Here is a 19,417-nt window from a genome sequence, read left to right as displayed (position 1 = left end):
ACTTTAAACCAATTTTTGTGGTTTTTACCAATGGGGGTCCCCGGTCTCTGGCACCTTTATTTTGGAGGTTGCGGGCTGAAAAGGTTGAGAACCACTGGCATAGACGACTGGAAAATATCTTGTGAACCTCGCTCACCTTCACCAGCACAAATGTTGTACAAATCTAAAACAGAGTGGCAATTTATAAGGCTTTAAAGTTGAATTAGAGCCTCTCTTGCTCTCTCCCCGCCTCAACAATCGCCCTCTGTCGGCTCACTGGATTAGTTTTGTCCACTAAAGCTGTCGTCTCTGTGCCCTCAGGTTCCTGATGTGTGATGGTGTCCGTGGCCAGCTGTGACGGGCGTTGGCTGACTGCCTCTCGTGTCCTGTTAAAGAAAAAAAACCAGGAGGACTGAGTTGACTCCCAGCCGGAGCAGCAGCAGTAGCACAGCCACGGCCGTGGGTGAGTTCACGGCTCGGACTTCAACGACCTCTGACCCCTGGCAGACGAAAACACAAGGTGGAAGATCACACCTTCACCTCGCCATCTCAAGTGAAAGCGCAGACTGTAGAAAGGTGTGAAATCCCCCCCCCCCCCCCCAAAGAGACAGTATCACCCTGCCAGAGAGAAGAAAACACTGCCGCGAGCCATACTGACATCCCATCAGCTTTCATCCGTGCGATTTTGGGTCTTTTGTGGCTCGACCGAAAATGTTTTGAAAGCAAAATTAAAAATGAGATATTTTTGAGATGAAAGTTGTTCTAGTGCAGGGGCGTCAAATTCATTTTAGTTCAGGGGCCAAATTCGGAGCAGTTTGTTCGATTTCATGCGGCAAACGAGTAATTTCAACATTATTTCGCCCTAGTTTACACTTCTACGTATACGTAAAATATTAAATATGTAAGAAAATGACAACATCCAAGCAATAAGTGATAGATTTCAGTCCCAACAGGATCATTTAAGTTAATGCTATGTCATAATTTGAAGAAAATGTAAGGATTTTGTAAGAATTTGTTGTCATTTTCAACAGTTTAACATTAAAAATATAAGCACATAAACACTAATTGTGTGAATTACCAAATAATTCACACAATAGATATCTCAAATTCACAATTTTAGAGAAACTCCACAATATTTTTTTTCCCTTTTTTCTTCCCTTTATTAATAATCAGATTAGTCATTATTCAAAATACCTTTATTTTTTATTTTACTTTGCAACATACGAACAAGACTATGCTGAAGACAAAGACAACAGTACAATATCCCGACAAGACAATATTTTTGGCGGCTTATGCTTATATCACTAGAATGCAGTCATTTTTAAATTGCAAACTCTCCATAAATCTTGCAATTTCTCAAAAGCGTTTCCAAAAGGTTCCTCTAAATTGCACAAATATGTAATAAGTTGAGGAAAATTTAAGGATTTTGTAAGAACTTTTAGTTTTTTTTCAACAGTTTAACATTAAAAATGACTGCAGTCAGGCAATATAAGCACCAGAAGAACTGCGAGCCCCTGCAAATAATGTTTTTTATTCACAAAATTATTCATTTTTTCTGTCTTTTTTTTATTAAATCCTGCAGACTGAATTGGATCCTCCAAAGAACTAGATTTGGCCCCCATGCCATTAGTTTGACAGTAGAAATGAGAAAACCACAATTCTAGTGAAACTTCACAGCAGTTCTTCCATGTTTATATCATTAGAATTTTTAAATAGCAGGGACTGATATTGAAAACTAGGGCACAATGATGTTAAATTTGCTCTTTTATGTGGCCCTCGAGATAAAACTGGTCTATATTTGGCCCCTGAACCACAATGAGTTTGACACCCCTGGTCTAGTGCGACCAGTAGATAAGAACCAGTACGTTGGCGTGCCCACCACTTCTGTGTGACCCTCCTTGTGTTTTCATCAGCGTACCAGGTTTAATGTGCGGTGACCATGGCAACCATGCCCTTCTACCTTCTGTCTCTCACAGGCTGCCTCCTCCTCGTCGGCCTCGGGATATTCCAGATCTCAGCCACCATCACACATCAAGAACTCACCCCTAACTCCCCCTCCCCTTCCCTACGTCCTTTTTATTTTATTTTTTAAACAAAAAAAAATTACTGTTACATACTCGAATACGAATATACATGCAGCGCTTTGGCTACAGCAGTGGTTCTCAAACTTTTTTTTGGCTCAAATACCCCTTTTCTCTTATTTTTGAATCCAAGTACCCCCCTTTGTCTGACTACAACATTTTGGTTAGAAATCTATTTAAAAACAACCATAGAGCATAAAGAATGAACAATTGATAACACCCATTTTAAAGAATCTCATTTTGTAAATAAGTGGAAAGAAACAGTATTGAGTGCAGTGGTTCCCAACCTTTTTTGGATCGTGACCCCATTTTCATATCAAGAATTTCAGGCGACCCCCAAAGATATTTTTTTGTTCTAGAATTATTTTTCATCATGTTTGAGCTCAGATTTTTTTCATTTTACTCCATTTTAACTAGATTTAAGTGAAAGTAACAAAATTTCAGGCGACCCCATTTTAAACTCCAGGCGACCCCACAATGGGTCCTGAACCCAAAGTTGAAAAACACTGATTTAGTGGCTCCTAAATAGATTTCTTTCTATAGTTTTTATCATTTCACGCCTGGGGTGGGACCAAGACTCACATTTTATCTGTTAATTTTCCACTCTCTTCGTCTCAAGTAGCCAACGTAGTGCCATCGCGTAGACGTACCCTCATTTGAGAAACGCTGGGCTACAGCACTTTGGTAAGGTCACTGGACACACTCGACCAAAGCTGACCCGTCCGTCTGGTGTCCGAAGGTGTGTGACCTCTCTGTATATGCATCATCAAAGGATCAGAGGATCAAAGGCAAAGTCGTATGCAGCTGATTTTCATGGCGGCAGACGTGCAGAGGTTGTAGCCAAAGCGCTCTTGTTGTTGTGCTTATAATTATTACTATTCTGTATATCATTCATTTTAACGTTACGATTATGAAATACATGTAAAAGCATGAAAAAAATGAAGAAAAAAAAAATAAACAATGCTGTACATTTTTAGATATTTTAAAGAAATACAAAAATGTATTTTTGTAATCAAGACAATGTTTGAAATGGGGGTTTTTTTCTGTTTTGATTTATAGTAGTTTTTTGTGTATTTTTAATCCCCTTTGATGTATGTTAGCCACCTTTACAAACATGCTACGTTGCTGTGCTATACCAAAGCAGTCCTTTGATTTTTCTACACACCGTTTGGACTTGTGGCACCTTTCAAGGTGATAAAGCAGCAACTTCCAGCTTCTAATCAGATCAATCCAGTGGCATTGACAGGAATAAGCCATTGCTGGCAATACATGGCAAACTGAGCCCTGCTATAATTAGAAATCTGCTTCGTTATTGTGTAGCAGGAGGTGGGCATCGACATCAACAGTACAGAGAAACAAAAAGACCAAAGGCATTTTTTTTACACTGGAGAGCGTCGACTAGACTAGTGGAATTATTCCATTTTGACTGCTTTGTAGTTCTCAATCTGGTCTCCTGTGAAGTATGACATTATTGTTTTTTTTTTTTTACTGCATGTCCCTTTTAGTGTCACTCCAAAGCAACACTGAATATTAACTTTAAGCAAATGTGTCCTTTTTTTTGTCTATTTTTAGGCAGCCAATCTGCTTTTGTAAAACTTTAGAATTTACATAGTAATGATAATGAAGAAATCTTTTGTAACGCAGTGTGATTGTATTTTTGTGACATTTCAACGCCAAACTTTAACTTCAAGTTGGACTGAAAAAAAACCCGCAATGGCCTTCATTTATCAACCGTTCATACATTCAGATCTGAGCGTACGACGTGCGCGTTCACACAAGCTTTGGTTTGACCTTGTTTACGCAAATCTGAGTAAAGCATTAGAAAAGCCTCAGCTATCATTTAAGCTGATTATTAAAATGAATTAAACTCTAAAATGAATTTAAAAAAACAAAACAAACATCACTGAGGGCTGTACGGAGGATGTAGGAATTTATTTCAATGTGATATTTATTGCCTAAAGTGTGCTGACTGAGGTCGATATAAACATCATATTCGTGTGTCACCAGGATTTCTGTTTGCAGTGCACACGGGGGGGCAGACTTCACCTGCTCAGTAGCTGATTCTCTTCCACAGCGTTTAAATGCGCTTCTTAAATTCCAGTTTTCACACGTTCAGAAATCACATTTGTTTTGCTCAACCTCAGATGCAGATCTTCATCTTGGAAAAGCTTCTTTTCTTGTTTTTGACGTCAGTGGGCGGAGCCTTCGAAACAGGAGGGCGTAACACGTTAATGACGATTGAATTCAGCCGCCGCAATTTTCAACACCCGATCATTTGTAGGCTGGGATTGGTCAGATACGAATGTTTCATAAATCACACGTTGGTCCTGTCGTACGACCAAATGTCGACTCAGATTTGCACCCGTTTTCACGCGAGGTTGATAAATGAGGGCCATAATGTTCATCCTTGAACTTATATTTTCTGTTTAGTCACATTAAAGAGTGATGTGACAATCAAATGCTGAAGCACTGTAGAAAACTATGTTCCCTCCTTTGTATGTACAATCATATTGGACTGGTTGAATCATATACAATAGTCAGTGTTTGTAATAATGAGTAACGACAATATGCATCATACATTAGCATATCAGAGGATTCTCAGAAGCAGTTTTTTTGCTTAAATGGTCATTTTTAAACGCCGAGTGTGGCACCAAATTTATTAGAAGTATTTATAAACGTGTGTGCGTGTGTGTTTTTATGAGTATTCTTTTTTTTTTTTTTTTTAATTCATAGAAGATGCCCTTCATATAATTCTGTGTAAGTATTACTGTGTGTTTATTTGCTAATGTTTCCTGTTTGTCTGATCAGAACATGCTGTATATGATATGTGAATAGTGTGTTGACTTCATCATTCACTGTGAAAACCCCGAGGAGTTCAAACAGCTCTTGGAATTGATCCCAAAGTTTGGTACAGAAGGTCCTGGAAGTCAGTCTAACAACCATCCCTCCTCCCCTCCATCAGATGAAAAATTCCTCCTTGTTTTTAGAGACTGTGTAGCTGTGTGTGTTATGTGCATGTTCACAGCATGTGTGTGTGTGTGCTCTTTGTTTTTGTTTTTAAATGCATAAAGTACTGTTGATATTTATGTACTTTAAACCACTGTGAGGAGAAACTGTATTTCGGTGAATTGCAGGGGTGTGTTTGTTTGTTTTGAAGAAAGAAAAAAAAAAGATCAAATGAAAAGTTTTTATGAAAATGTTAATTGAAGACATTTCAGGCCATCTGCCATTAAAGATTGACAAAAACCCTGCAGTCATTGATGACTTTTATTTCTTGCATTTAAAAAAAAATTCTACTTAAGTTTTGTTACGTTACAGTAATTAGCTCCACCCCTTGTGTTACAGTACAATAAATAGTCCAACCCCTTTAGTTATGTTACAATTTATAGCTCCGCTCCTTTTGTCTTGTTACAATAGCTCCACTCATTTTGCTACATTACAATTAATAGCTCTGTCCCTTTTATCACATTACAGTAATTAGCTCCGCCCCTTTTGTTGTGTTACAACTAATAGCTCCGCCCCCTTTGTTATGTTACAACTTTTATTGTCCCTTTTGTCATGTTACAGTTGTCGTGACTCCCCCAGGTGATGATGTAGATGGTTAAAAAAAAAAAAGGTGTGTGGAAAAAAGGTTTTTGTTGAAACTGACTTGCAAAATAATACAAAGTTTATTAAAAAAAAAGCAGGTTCAAAAAACAGGACAGAGGCCTGTGAGAGCAACGCTGGTCAGATTGTACTCTAAAGAAATTCAGCCAAGCAAATGTATATGATATGACGGGAAGCCTGAAAGCAACAGGTGGACAAAGAAAGGAAGCAACAAATGTTTATTACGGTGGTAAAACTCCCATGTATCACCGAACAAAGGCCGAAGTTAGATTTGTCACGTTACAGCAATTAGCACTGCCCCTTTCGTCACGTTACAACAGTTAGCTCCGCCCCTTTCATTGTGTTACAGCAGTTAGCCCCGCCCCTTTCATTACGTACAGCGGTTAGCTCCACCCCTTTTGTAGTGTTACAGTGGTTAGCTCCGCCCTTTTGCCACGTAACCACAATTAGCCCCGCCCTTTTTGTTACTTGCAGTTAATAGCTCCACCCATTTTTTTACGTTCCACTTAATAGGTCTGCCCTTTTTGTTCGGTAACAGCTCCGCCCTTTTTGTTACGTTCCACTTAATAGGTCTGCCCTTTTTGTTCGGTAACAGCTCCGCCCTTTTTGTTACGTTCCACTTAATAGGTCTGCCCTTTTTGTTACGTAACAGCTCCGCCCCTTTTGTTGCGTAACAGTAAATAGCTCTCATCATTGGTAAAATAAAACAAGTATATATCTTGGTTTGTAACTTACCTATCTTTATGACATTTGACTCAGTTATGTCTGGTTGGTTCCTCAATTACCACACCCAGTTTCATCCAGATCAGATCTGGATTGTGCATATCATTGTAATTTTTTAAAAAAAAACCTAGGTTTGACCATTTGGATCTATTGTATTGTTTCTTCCAAACTCATTTTAGTTCATGGGCCAAATACGGAGCAGTTTTGGGCCACAGCTAACAAACTATTTCAACATTAATGTGCCCAAGTTTGCACTTGCAGTTTTATATTAGACAACAAGTATGGAAGGCATCAACAATATCTGAGCAATAAGTGGCAGATACTTAAATGTCCTCTGAGTTTTAACCAATTTTTCAGTTAATTAAAAAAAATATCTGAATTATTTAGTAATTTACACAAATTTTCATGGTTTCGCTGTCTTTTTTACTCTCTCCTCGCGGGCCTTGAGGTTAACACCTGCTTTAAAGTGTGAATTCATGGATGGAACGATTGTCAGAATCACTGATCCAGAAAACTGCCAATATCTGTCAAAGGGGAATATTTGGCTCTTGACGGAGGTTTTGAGCTCTCTTGACTGCTCGTGTTAAAGATAATAAAAGTGAGATCTTGTCATTTTTCGTTGCCATTTCCCCTCCACATGTGAAGCCACAGCTCTATCTTGTCTCACACTTTTCATTCCATAACACCTCCTCCCCCACAAAATCCCAGAAATCCATCACAAACATGGTGTGAGAATCCCATAAAGTGGTTTGAGTGCCAGGAGAACAGGAGACCTATTATTGCCCTGGGTAAGAATAGGCTTCCCCTGCCACTGAGGACACACACTCAATTTAGTTCCTGTGCTTCCTCACACACACACACACACACACACACACACACACACACACTCCCTGCCTCAGGGTGCTCGTGTGGGGTGTCAAAGCGGAGTACAGTGAGTGGGGTTAAAACCAGTGTGTGTGGTGACAGCACGTCGTCACTTCCTTTGACAAGTCCATTAGAAAAGTGTTTCCCTCCCAGATAAAGGTTATTTAAGATTAATATTATTTTACCTGAACATAATTCAATTCTGTCTCAGACGACTTTATATATTGGTCAATTGTAATGACTAATAATAAACAGTAGAAAATATAGGCGTAAAATTTAATATTGGTCAACATTGGCATTTTTTATGTTTTTTTTTTCTATTACTAAAGTTATTTTGCACAGATGACGTTTATTTGTGAAAAACTCCCACTTCACATTGAAATTACACTTAACCCAGTGCTTCCCATCCTCTTATGGGTCGTGACCCCATTTTTACGTCACAAATTTCTGGCCACCTCAGCGACATTTGTTTGTTATATTGTGTTACAAATGGCGTAATGAGTATTTTATTTCAACTAGAGTTATATTTGGGAAAGTGAAAGTATAGAATACATTTGTTTGATAGTGTGTGTGGAAACGAATAACAATTAATTAATAATAATTGAATAATAATTCAAAAAATATAATTTTAATCAGTCATTTTTTTTTTCTTTTTATCAATTACTAGACATTTCAGGTGACTTCATTTTAATTTCAGGCTACCCCACATGGGGTCACGACCCCAAGGTTGAAAAACAGTAAAATTGATATCATGTGACCTGTATTGGTGTTGTTTAACATCAGCACATCCAGTGTCACAAATTGCACATACAGTACGTTTTAGGTTCAATATGGTACCCTTGTATTCTATTTAATATTTATTGTTTGTTTTTCTGCTCAATTTATCCTCAGCTGGTAAATCTCACCTATTAGATTTCATTTCACCCCCCAAATGTTGAGATATTTTGTGTAATCTTAGGGTTCAAAATCCTGCCCTATATCCAGTATTTATCATTGACTGATTGATCTGAGTCATCGTTCTTCAGTTTGAGCATGTGTCTGCAAGATTACTGCTTAGTCATGTTTTAAACAGAAATAGACTTTGATTGTGGTTGAATGTTTCCTGTAAACGTTGCCTATGAGCAAAAGGCCTGATGCTGCTCATCCTGCTGTGGTTGGATTCTATCACCACTCACATCACATCAGATCAGCACAAAAAACTGAGTCACTGAGTTAAAGCGAGAGGTAGAAGAAGTAGAGAGAAATTCTTGCAAAGCAGCATGTTCTATATCACTGTGAAAAATGTGTACACATGAAAAATAAATACAAATGTATGTATTAAATCTAAATGTAAATGTTACATCTAAATCTAAATGTTAAATACAAATCAAAATCTAAATAGACTCCACACACCCCACCACTCACTGAGCCGCAATCGGTGTGGGCGGACCCAGGTGATCGACAGGCACTGACTGACCCACTTAGTAAATTTTCTAAACATTTACACCTGGCGACCGATTTAACATTTAGATTTACATTTAACATTTAGATTTATAATTAACAGTTAGATTTAAATTTTGTATTTAGATTTAGATTTAAATTTAACATTAAGATTTAGATTTAACATTTAACATTTAGATTTAATTTAAATTTAACATTTAGATTTACATTTAACATTTACATTTACATTTACATTTAACATTTACAATTAACATTTAGATTTATATTTAATATTCAGATTTAAATTTAACATTTAGATTTACATTTAACATTTAGATTTAGATTTAACATTTAGATTTAAATTTAACATTTACATTTACATTTGCATTTAACATTTACATTTAACATTTAGATTTACATTTAACATTCAAATTTAAATTTAACATTTAGATTTACATTTAACATTTAGATTTAGATTTAACATTTAGATTTAAATTTAACATTTACATTTAAATTTAACATTTAGATTTAGATTTAACATTTATATTTAACATTCAAATTTATATTTATTTATGTTTACACACTTTTACCAATAAATATATAAAAATGCTGATTTACATGAATTTGTCCGAAATGAGCTAAATGTTCAAAATATGTTGGCTATGAAACAGTGATTGAGTTTTTACATTCAGCACCCCGTAGGATTAAACATTAAGATGTAATATATGTTATTCATCATTGTCATTATGTAAAAACAATCTATAGTGTGTGTATGTGTGAAGTAGAAGTGTAACAACTTATAGCTTGAATTAAGATGACATCATGCAAAAAATAAAAAAAATAAAAGTTCCTTAAATTAAAGAGTTGCACACTACCACCTTGTGGCTATTTGTGGACATTACACTTTCATTCTAGCTACAAACTTTAATTTTAATAAATTGATCATTTTTGCTGTGATAAAAATGTATCATTCAAATTTTGTGACATGCATGTGCATTTTTGAATTATTTTAGTGTGTTTCAGTCAAAAATGTGATGCTCTATTGGTCCTCTGAGTGATAAGTGCCAAGCTAAAACATAAGCACACACGTGTCTGTGTTATATCTGGGTGGAGGAAAGAAAAAGTCCTATGAATAGGTAAATGTCTCCCTCTTGTGGTCAGAAGCTTCACTACATCGAGGAGGATCCAGTCTGTGCTCAATATCAACATCACATGATTAAACCTCTATTGCTTCTTCTTGGAAAAATCACAACCCACAGGAATAAAAAAACTCATGACTGAAAACCAGCAGCTCATCATGTGACCACACTGCACAAGATCAGGTCATTGCAACAAAACCTTATATGTGAACAATATTTCTAAAGTGTTGATGCACATGGAAACATTAGTGTTTGGTCAGGTTATGTATAGTATATACTGTAGTATAGCTGCTGATAGCGGTAGTCATGAGATAGCAGAGACCTTGGTGAACGCTATCAGTGTCTGATGGTATCTGGCCTGCTTTAGGGCAGTGGTTCTCAACCTTTTCAGCCCGTGACCCCCAAAATAAAAGTTCCAAGAGAACCCCACTCTACCTAAAGGTGGTTGAACATGAACATTGAAGAGCAGGGTCATCCAAAAGGGGGAATAAAGGGGAGATCTAGCATTTAAACATCCCCACATTCAGCTCACACAGATACACACAGTTGAAGGGACCGAAAATGGTGGAAAAGGTGGTGAAATGGAACTTCAAAAACTGCAGAAATTGCTCCTAAATTTTGCGCATGACAGTGGCCAAAAATGGACAGAAAAGTGGTTAAAAAAAGGGGGGTTTAAAATGTCATTATTGGCTTAAAAGTGGCAGAAATTGGGGGAGGTGGGGGGTTGGGAACAATTAGTTTCAACTGGCAAATAATGGGTGTGACAAATCGTGAATGTGGTTACACTGGCAAAAAAAAATAAAAAATAAGCATGAAATATGTTTAAAAGTGAAAATAATGGGTCAACATATGTGACATTAAGTGGGAAAAGTGGTGGAAAGGGTTTAAACGTTCTGAAGATGTCTTCAAAGTGGAAAACGTGCAGAAAATGGGAGTATATATAGTAGCAATACAATGCATTAAAAGGAGCAAAAAAATAGGCTCTATTCGTTCTTCACCACATCCAGTTTGAATAGGTTTCATTCCATTCTGTGTGAGTGTGAACAACAGTAGACTGTGGGTGTCACAATGAGGTTTTATTGTAAAATACTTGACAACATTGACTGTGATAATGAATTAAAGGAGCTGCTGCTGTGTTCAGGCACTTCCATTGGGGGGATACAGATGGCGGTCAAACATGAATTCATACTGGAATGGAATATGTTGTGTTTTGTAAAATGATTTTGGTGCTGGTTTGGATTGTGGTCTGTGTATTATCTATTCAAGTTTATTTCATTTTTTTACATTTTCTGGGACTTAGTGTCACATAAAACACAATATCAGTGTTTTTATTTTCATAAGGCGTGGATCATCATACCTCTAGTTGTCGTTTTGTTTTATTCATGTGGGTCGAACGACAACTTTTTCATCAATTTGTTCAATCTTACCATATAATAAACATGAATGGGATAAATGGTTTTTCATTATGTTTTGCGTTTATTGGAATGTGAGAGAATTCCATCTTTAAATGATCCTCCTGCTACTTTAAAATGACTAATATCGTATAATGACTCTTTACTCTCTACAATGTCTTCAAACCACTACTTATTATAGAAGTCATCAGTTATCTTGCGTATGTCGTAATGAAGAGGAAACACTTTTCTAGCTTTTAATACTGTCACAGGTTTTCATTCAAAGAGACGTTCACACTCAGACGATCACGTGAGAATTATGAAAAGTTCTCCAAATAACCTTTTTTTTTTCTACAGTTAAGGCATCTTTCTATGTATATAAAAAAAAAAACAACATTTCAAGATGAGATTCCTTGTTATTGTTTCTTAAAAACTCTCTTTGCATCCACTCCTTCGTAGTTGTAGGTCTGCAGGGCAAAAAGAGAGAGAGAGACATGGTTAATAATAGGTGACGTTTATTGAGATGAATCTGCTGTGATTAGCATGTTGGACTAAATACTAAATGCCAGCTTTAGATTAATTGGATGCACGTCAACGCACTGACCTGCACCAGCTCCCCACCCACCAAGGACCGAGTGGTGGTCAGGACTTTACTGTTGTCTTTCCTGGTGAATTTTCCTCTCAGCACTTCCCCATCCATCTCCCATGTACCCTGGATACAAAACACTGCTCAGTGGGAGGAGCTAGTTGTGTATTTACAGGAAAAGAAAGACTTTCAGTTTCCTCCAGGGGACGACTGGGATAAAAAATCAACCCTGACATTTTCAGTCCAGACCAGTCCACTACTACATTTTCAGCGGCACCACATAGAAGCCGTTATTAAGTCAGTGATACTCAACATGTGGCTCTTTATGTCTTGATTTGAATTATTATTCCCCCAAAAAAACCTTAAAAAGGGGAAACTTTTTAACCCCCTATTTTCTTTTGCCATTTTGCAACTTCCTTTTGTCCAATTTTTGCCCCTTTTCAAGAAATTCTGACACTTTTTCAGACTTAAGCTACCTTTTACCCAATTAATATCATTTTTCCTATTTTTTTTTTTTATTTATGCAAGGTTCTTTTGACACTTTTATCCATTTTTTCCTCCTTTATTTCTTTCTTTTTTTGGCCACTTGTCATCCAAATAAGCTAACCTTTTTTGTTTCCTTTTTTTCCCTACATTTTGCCCTTTTTCACTATTGTTTGCTACATTTTGCACATTTAAGCTATTCTTTTACCATTACATACCACCTGGTTCTTCTTTATTTGCCTATTTTATCATATTTATCCTCTATTTATCCTCTATTTATCCCTCATCCTTTATACTTATTTATTCTGTCTTAAAACTGTATTTGGCAAATCAAACATTTGGCCACTCTTGACTGCTTTTGGTCCATTTTAGTTACTTTACACTCCTTTCTTGCCACGTTTTTGTCGTTTTTAGACCATTTTTGGCCACCCGTTACCATGTCTGGCCCATGACGGCCCACTTGGGGTCAACGACCCACCAAGACGATGCCATATGGCCAGTCCACCCCTGGTTTCAGGTTGAACAATGGTTGTTTTTTTCAAGCTAAGTCTCCCTTTAATCTACAATCAATCCTTGCCTAAAGGTCCAGAATGGATGTTTTCCCTTTAATCTTATTCCGTTTCTGTCATGTAACAACTTCTTGCTCCCTAGCTGAGAGTGTTTTCTTCTTCACTCACTGACACTTCAGTTCCATCGGCCAGGGTGTAGTCGAAGACCACGCCAAGGGTGAAGTCGATGTCTTTGGTGCGAAAGGTGCTGGACTCCTTGATATGAAACGTGTCACCAGTTTGCTCGATGGTGATTTTTAGGTTGTCGTGTTCCGCCAACTTGCGTTTCATGACATTGATGCCTTAGAAAAACAGTAGAAAAATGTCCAAAAACATGGTGCTTCAGCAATACAGTCCGACAGTTATATTCTGATTTCCGATATAAACCGATACTGATCCCCCTTCTACACTACATATATCTACATGGACATAACATCTACAACATCATCTAGAATAGATTAGAGTTTATCGCATATGTACAAATTAAAATAATACAGGTACAATGGAATTCTCGTGCATGTTCCTGAGTCAGCCAAAACGGTACAACAGTAGAAGGTACAAAACAAGGAAAAAACAGACGTATACTCAACAAAAAGATAAATAAATAAATACAACCTGAGTTGAACGTACATATTGCACATAGGAGAAAGTGAGGTGAATTGTCCAATATGTACATCTGTGCACAATACGAAAACTAATTCAACTTCAGTTATGAAAAAAGTGCCAAATTATAATTTTTATTAAGTCTTAAAACAGCAGCACATTATAGGTTGTTTAGTTTGGTTTGCAAGAAAAAACATCCCTGTTTGTCAAGAAATAATTGAACTACATGTAGTGTCATCCTACAGACATAGGGAAACAAATTATCTAAAGGAAGAAGAAAAAACTGCGGAAAAACCAGAACCGTGGCAACTATTGTATGGGACGCCGATTGTAAAGTTGTGCATGCTAGAATAAACAGCAAACCACATTTAAAACATTTATGTGAAGTTTCTTATGTCACTTTTGATCAGATTTACAGCAATATTTGTGAAATTTGTGATTATTTTCCCTCTGAAAAATGTAACGTCAATTTGAAATCTAAATATTACTTTTAAATATAAATGTTGAATCTAAATCTAAATGCTAAATGCTAAATGCTGAATGCTGAATGCTGAATGCTGAATGTTAAATGTTAATTGTAAATGCTAAATGTTGAATGTAAATGTTAAATCTAAATGTTAAATGTTGAAGTAAATGTAAATGTTAAATGTAATGTTAAATGTTACATTTAATGTTAAATCAAAATCTAAATGTTAAAACTAAATGTTAAATGTTACATCTAAATGTTAAATCTAAATGGTAAATGTTAAATCTAAATGGTAAATGTTTAATCTAAATGTTAAATGTAAATGTTGAATTTAAATGTCACGAGTGAAACTAAATATTTAGCTAATACACAAAATCAAATTCAACATTTAGCATTTAGATTAAACATTTATTTTTAAATGTAACATTTACATTTAACATTTAGTTTTAATATTTAACATTTACATTTAGATTTAACATTTAGATTTAGATTTAACATTTACATTTAGATTTAATATTTAACATTTAGATTGAACATGCACATTTAGATTTAACATTTACATTTGCATTTAATATTTAACATTTACATTTAGATTTAATATTTAACATTTACATTTAGATTTAACAATGACAAAAAAATCACAAATTTCACAAATATTGCTATAGATCTGGTCAAAAGTAACATAAAAAGATTTCACATACATTTCTTGAATGTGGTTTGTTGCTAAACGTTGCAAAAAGTTAAACTTTACAAACGGTGCCCCATGAATACCATTGGGTAAATACTATCGCCCATCTCAAGCTGCAAGTTGAGGTTCTGTCAAAACTTGATTGAAACGGACGACTTGTGCATATAATAACCATTGAACCTATTGCACCCAGTGTAATCTCACCCATTTGCTCCATGAACTTGTCATAGTTCTCGCTGTGCTCGACCTTCCAGGTTCCGTTAAAAGCCATGTCTGCAGGCTCGTCTGCGATCAAGCACCTCTATCACAAGACCGTGGGACTGTAAATACCCCTCTGGACTCTTTTTATACTCCCCTCTCCTCCCCTCTCCTCCCCTCTCCCCTATCCCCACCATCAACCCACTAACCCAGTCCAACCAGCACCCCATGACCCCCCAACCAGCTGGTATGGAAGATGCCTTTCTTTATCCCAGTGATTATCTCTCTGCTGATGTGGTCATTTAAAGATTGTGTCAAATGTAGGACGATTGTGGCGCGACCTCGAGGATACGCTGATAAATGACTGCGGGGGCAACACCCCTGGGTGAATCTGGCACAGTGGAACACTGTGGCCCTGTCCTCTGGGAGGAAGGGAACACAACACAATAGCTTGGCTGTTTGTATGGTTGCCCATGGCAGTCACTCCACCGAGCCCCCTCTATGCCGCTCAATCTTTTCTTTGTCACCCCGGGTTGTGCCTGGCATGGGAATGTGTGTGTGAGACAGTCTCAATCTGAGCTTTTCAGGGTGGGAGGCCGTGCACCCAAAAAGTTTCAACAAAAGGACCAGTGGAAACTTTCAGTGAGTCCTGGGTTACACCGTTTGCACATTTTCAACACAAGAATTCAGCCATGGCCTAATATATGGCCAGTGGTTCCGCTTGTTTATTTACTTTAGATTTTATATATGTTTCAAACATGTTTCTATACACAACCCAGCCCGCAGATTTGTATGGTACACATATAACAAAAGTTTACGAATTAGCCACGCTATGTTCAAAAGGTAATTCTTCAACTGCGTCACATTAGTTCCAGCGAGATTAGTTTTGTCTTCTTTTTGAATAGTAAGTTGAGGTTTTGTCTATTCAGACAAGGTTTTTCAGGAATGTTTTTAACTCCTGAAATGTTTCGACTGTCAACTGGCAGTCTTCGTCAGAGGAGTTCTGCTGATTGCCTTTGATGTTTCACTTGACTTCCATGACAATAGTTCCAGCGAGATTAATTTTGTCTTCTTTTTGAATAGTATGTTAAGTTGAGGTTTCGTATAATCAGACAAGGTTTTTCAGAATTTTTTTTTTATCTCTCGACATGTTTCGACTGTCAACTGCCAATCTTCGTCGGAAGAGTTTGGCTGATTGCCTTTGATGGTTCCTTTGAAGATTCACTTGACTTCCATGTAATAGTTCCAGCGAGATTCATTTTGTCTTCTTTTTGAATAGTATGTTAAGTTTGAGGTTTTCTTATATTCAAGCAAGAAACTTCAAAGGCAATCAGCAGAACTCCTCTGACAAAGACTGGCAGTTGACAGTCGAAACATGTCGGAAGAGAAAAAAAATCCTGAAAAACCTTGTCTGAATATACGAAACCTCAACTTAACATGTGTCACATTGGTCAAATGTTGTATATAGATATATACATTTCTGGCTATAGGCAGATTATACAGTTTCATAGGGCCACATGAGCCAATAGTGGGCCTCAAAGCTAAGCCCTCCAGGTCATCTGAGGAGAAAGAAATGTATGTGTCTTGATCCCTGATGAGCTTAAAAATAAATGTAGGATTTAGGAATTAAATAAGTTTTTGAGGCATAATAACGGTGAAATTGTTGGGCTCTAAAATCAGTCTAACAATAACGTTAAGGCATTGGTTTCTGGATTTGGGGTAGAGCTGTCTTGCTAGCTAGTGACACCATCACTTATACTGCTGCTCTGAGCAGCAGTCCCATCCTGGTTGCCTGTATTTACATGCAACCGAAGCTCTTCTTCTCTTCTTCATGCCGTCTACGAAACAGCAGAGTTGTAATTGTCGCCCCCTGCGGTCACAAATTTCTTTGGGTCACGGATTTTGTGTATCACATTTCGGTAAACAAAAGAGGTTTTTAACTTTTACTGATTTTTAGAGCAACCCAAAATTGTTATTTTGACTGAAAAAGCTGCTAAATGATCCTGAATGCCTTCTCTCCAGTAGAGGGGTTCGGACTGGCCTACAATTAATCCCACAATGCATTTGGCGGCCATCTTGGAAGGCAACGTTTGAACGGGAACTGCTGTTCTTCCTTCATCCAGCGATAATGCCGATGATTTGTACCATTGTCAACTGCCACAATCGAGATGGGAGCGCTAAAACACGCTTTTTATTGCATCCCTAAAGCAGGAGGTGTTAATTCCTTCAAATTATAAAATGCCCTGGGTTGAAACATCAGGGAAGCTGTCGTGGTCTGTACTCCACTCAGACTTGTAATCGATCTGGTAAGGATCGTCACATCTGTTTTCTCCTTGTAACGAGTAAGGGCCTTCTTGTCGAGTGTCTCAGAGTAGTTACCATGGTACCAAAGCCCATGAAATGTTATTTTCCACTGAATAATTCCCAAAAAATTGCGTGTGCAATGCTAACGCTACCGTGAAGAATGTAAACAACTCGACCAAGATGGCCGCCGCTAAATGCATTGTGGGATTAATTGCAGGAAAGTCCGAACCCCTTTATAGACCTCAATGGACTGAAGGGGCGATTTGCGTCATCAATGATGTCATTTCAACACAGACTCGAAAACGTAAAGTAGTCCTATTTTTAAAATAAAAATGAATAAAAGGAATATGGTGTAGAATAATGCCTTTTGTTAGACATAGATCTTCTAATCTAATCGCCACATTTCAAAGGTTTTAGACCACGTCTGTAAAAACAGTGGAGGATCCCTTTAACAAGGTGAACAATAAGAACCTTTGAGTATGAGATGACAAATATTGACAGATTAACACACATTTTATGTACATTTTTTCAACGAAAAAGACAAATGATTGGAGATTAATATTTAACAATAATAAATATATTTTTTTAAAAAGGTAATCTTTTGTGTATTTAAAGTATAACGATAAAGCCCTTTATTTCTGAATCTAATGTGTGTTCCCTCTCAGTAAAACCACATTTCATTGGACTTCCTGCTTTTCAGTTCCACTTATGACTCTTTTCAGACAAATGAGCCGCGCTGCGATGATTAAAACATACGAGGAATCTTGATTGCTCCAATTTAAATTTACACAAACACCTCAAAGTACAATTTAACTGATTATATGTGCAAACTGCCACCTTTGGGGATGGACTGGTAAATTTGGTCCCAATACTGATTCATTCATTTTTCTTCATTTTTTAAAATCACAATAATGAAAACAATTTACTGTTTAAATTATGATTGGACTGTTATTTTCAAGCTGAGTAAAACTGAATATATTATTTGATGAACACAAATGTCGATTAAAGATAATTAGGGTTGTTTTGGTGAGATTTCATACAGTATTCACACAACAAGCATTTATCTTGAATTAATCATTTACATTTAAAAACAAAGAAAAATCACACCCATTATATACTGTATGGCCTCCCAGTTTCCTTCAACATCATAATAAATTATTTAATACTTTGATATACAGTAAGATAATAAGATAGGCCTTTATTTGTCTGACAAAGGGGAAGTTATTCCGTACAGCAACAGATGAATATATAATAGTAACACTTCATAGAATTAAAAATTAAAACATGTATAGCAAGTATATATATATATACATAGAAACAGGGTTAAATATATAGTATAAATACATTATTTAAAGGATCCATTTAGCTTAATTATGATCTACATGTTTACCCAATACTAAATGTTTATTTATTGTCTGTTCATAGGTCACAGTTGTTCGTTTTTATTGTTCAAAAGCAGTTAAATAAAGCTTTAAATCCCATTATGGGTTCAATCTTTTAGTAAATGTGAAAAAGTGCGTCATCTAGTGGACGTTTCTGGGAGATACACCCAAAAATGTGGGTCATATGTTGAAATAGCAAACAGACAATCACAGACACAATGAAGTACAATTCAAAATTTTACAGGCTTAAATTAAGCTGATATTCATGTTTTTGGACTGTGGGAAGAAACAGATTAAAAACAGGACAAACAATAAGAGAGAACATGCAAACTCTCAGAGAAAGACTTTTACCTTCCTAAGAATGCTGTTTATGCTAAAGTAGCCAGAGGTTAAACTACTAATGATTGTCAGATTATTATAAACAATATAGTTCAGTGGTTCCCAAACCTTTCACAGTCCCGTACCCCTTCACACCTTTAACCTGAAGCCATGTACCCCTACTTCTGCACACTTAATAAACATAATGTCATATCAAATGTAGAACTACAGTGAAATGTGTCCTTGAATTTTAGCTATCCTGTTTAGGAATAATACATAATAATAATGATAATAACAAAATGAACTACAATATTTGCATTTCCTGAAGAAAATGCACGTCGTCCTGCCTTAGCTTAGCATTAGCCTAGCATTAGCATTAGCATCAGCTATCCTTAATTCTAGCATTAACATTAGCCTAGCAATAGCAATAGCATTAACCTAGCATTAATATCGGCCTAGCATTAATATTGACATAGCATAAGATTTAACCTAGCTTTGCCATTAGCCTAGTAATAGCATTGACCTAGCATTAGCCTAGCATCAGTGTTGACTTAGCATCATCTTTAACCTAGCTTTAACCTAGCAATAACATTAAACTAGCATTAGTCTAGCAATAGCATTAGCCTACCATTAACATGA

The 19,417-nt window shown here is 36.5% G+C and overlaps 2 protein-coding genes across 3 annotated transcripts in view; one reads left to right on the top strand and one right to left on the bottom strand.

Moving 5' to 3' along the window:
- The window catches only part of LOC114480338 (RNA-binding protein with multiple splicing-like), a 49,039-nt gene extending 46,966 nt beyond the window's left edge, over positions 1 to 2,073 (top strand). The window contains exons 7-8 of one of the 2 annotated variants that reach the window (XR_003676088.1): positions 301 to 442; positions 1,956 to 2,073. The gene's annotated coding sequence lies outside the window, so the exon portion shown is untranslated. Of the gene's footprint in view, positions 1 to 300; positions 443 to 1,955 lie in introns of those variants that run through there. The other variant, XM_028474414.1, reaches the window with a different exon arrangement.
- An 8,799-nt stretch (positions 2,074 to 10,872) lies between these two features.
- On the bottom strand, positions 10,873 to 14,930 carry LOC114480375 (fatty acid-binding protein, intestinal-like). Its single transcript, XM_028474480.1, has 4 exons — positions 14,781 to 14,930; positions 12,949 to 13,121; positions 11,807 to 11,914; positions 10,873 to 11,669 (listed from the first exon to the last, which is right to left on the bottom strand). The coding sequence occupies exons 1-4, from the start codon at positions 14,845 to 14,847 to the stop codon at positions 11,619 to 11,621; spliced, it is 399 nt and encodes a 132-aa protein (XP_028330281.1). The 5' UTR covers positions 14,848 to 14,930; the 3' UTR covers positions 10,873 to 11,618.
- Positions 14,931 to 19,417: the final 4,487 nt, after the last annotated feature.

This window comes from Gouania willdenowi, chromosome 18, assembly GCF_900634775.1.
Source record: "Gouania willdenowi chromosome 18, fGouWil2.1, whole genome shotgun sequence".
NCBI classification, from domain to species: domain Eukaryota; kingdom Metazoa; phylum Chordata; class Actinopteri; order Blenniiformes; family Gobiesocidae; genus Gouania; species Gouania willdenowi.
The sequence above is the reverse complement of the archived record's forward strand: the minus strand, read 5'-3'. Positions and strand labels throughout refer to the sequence as shown.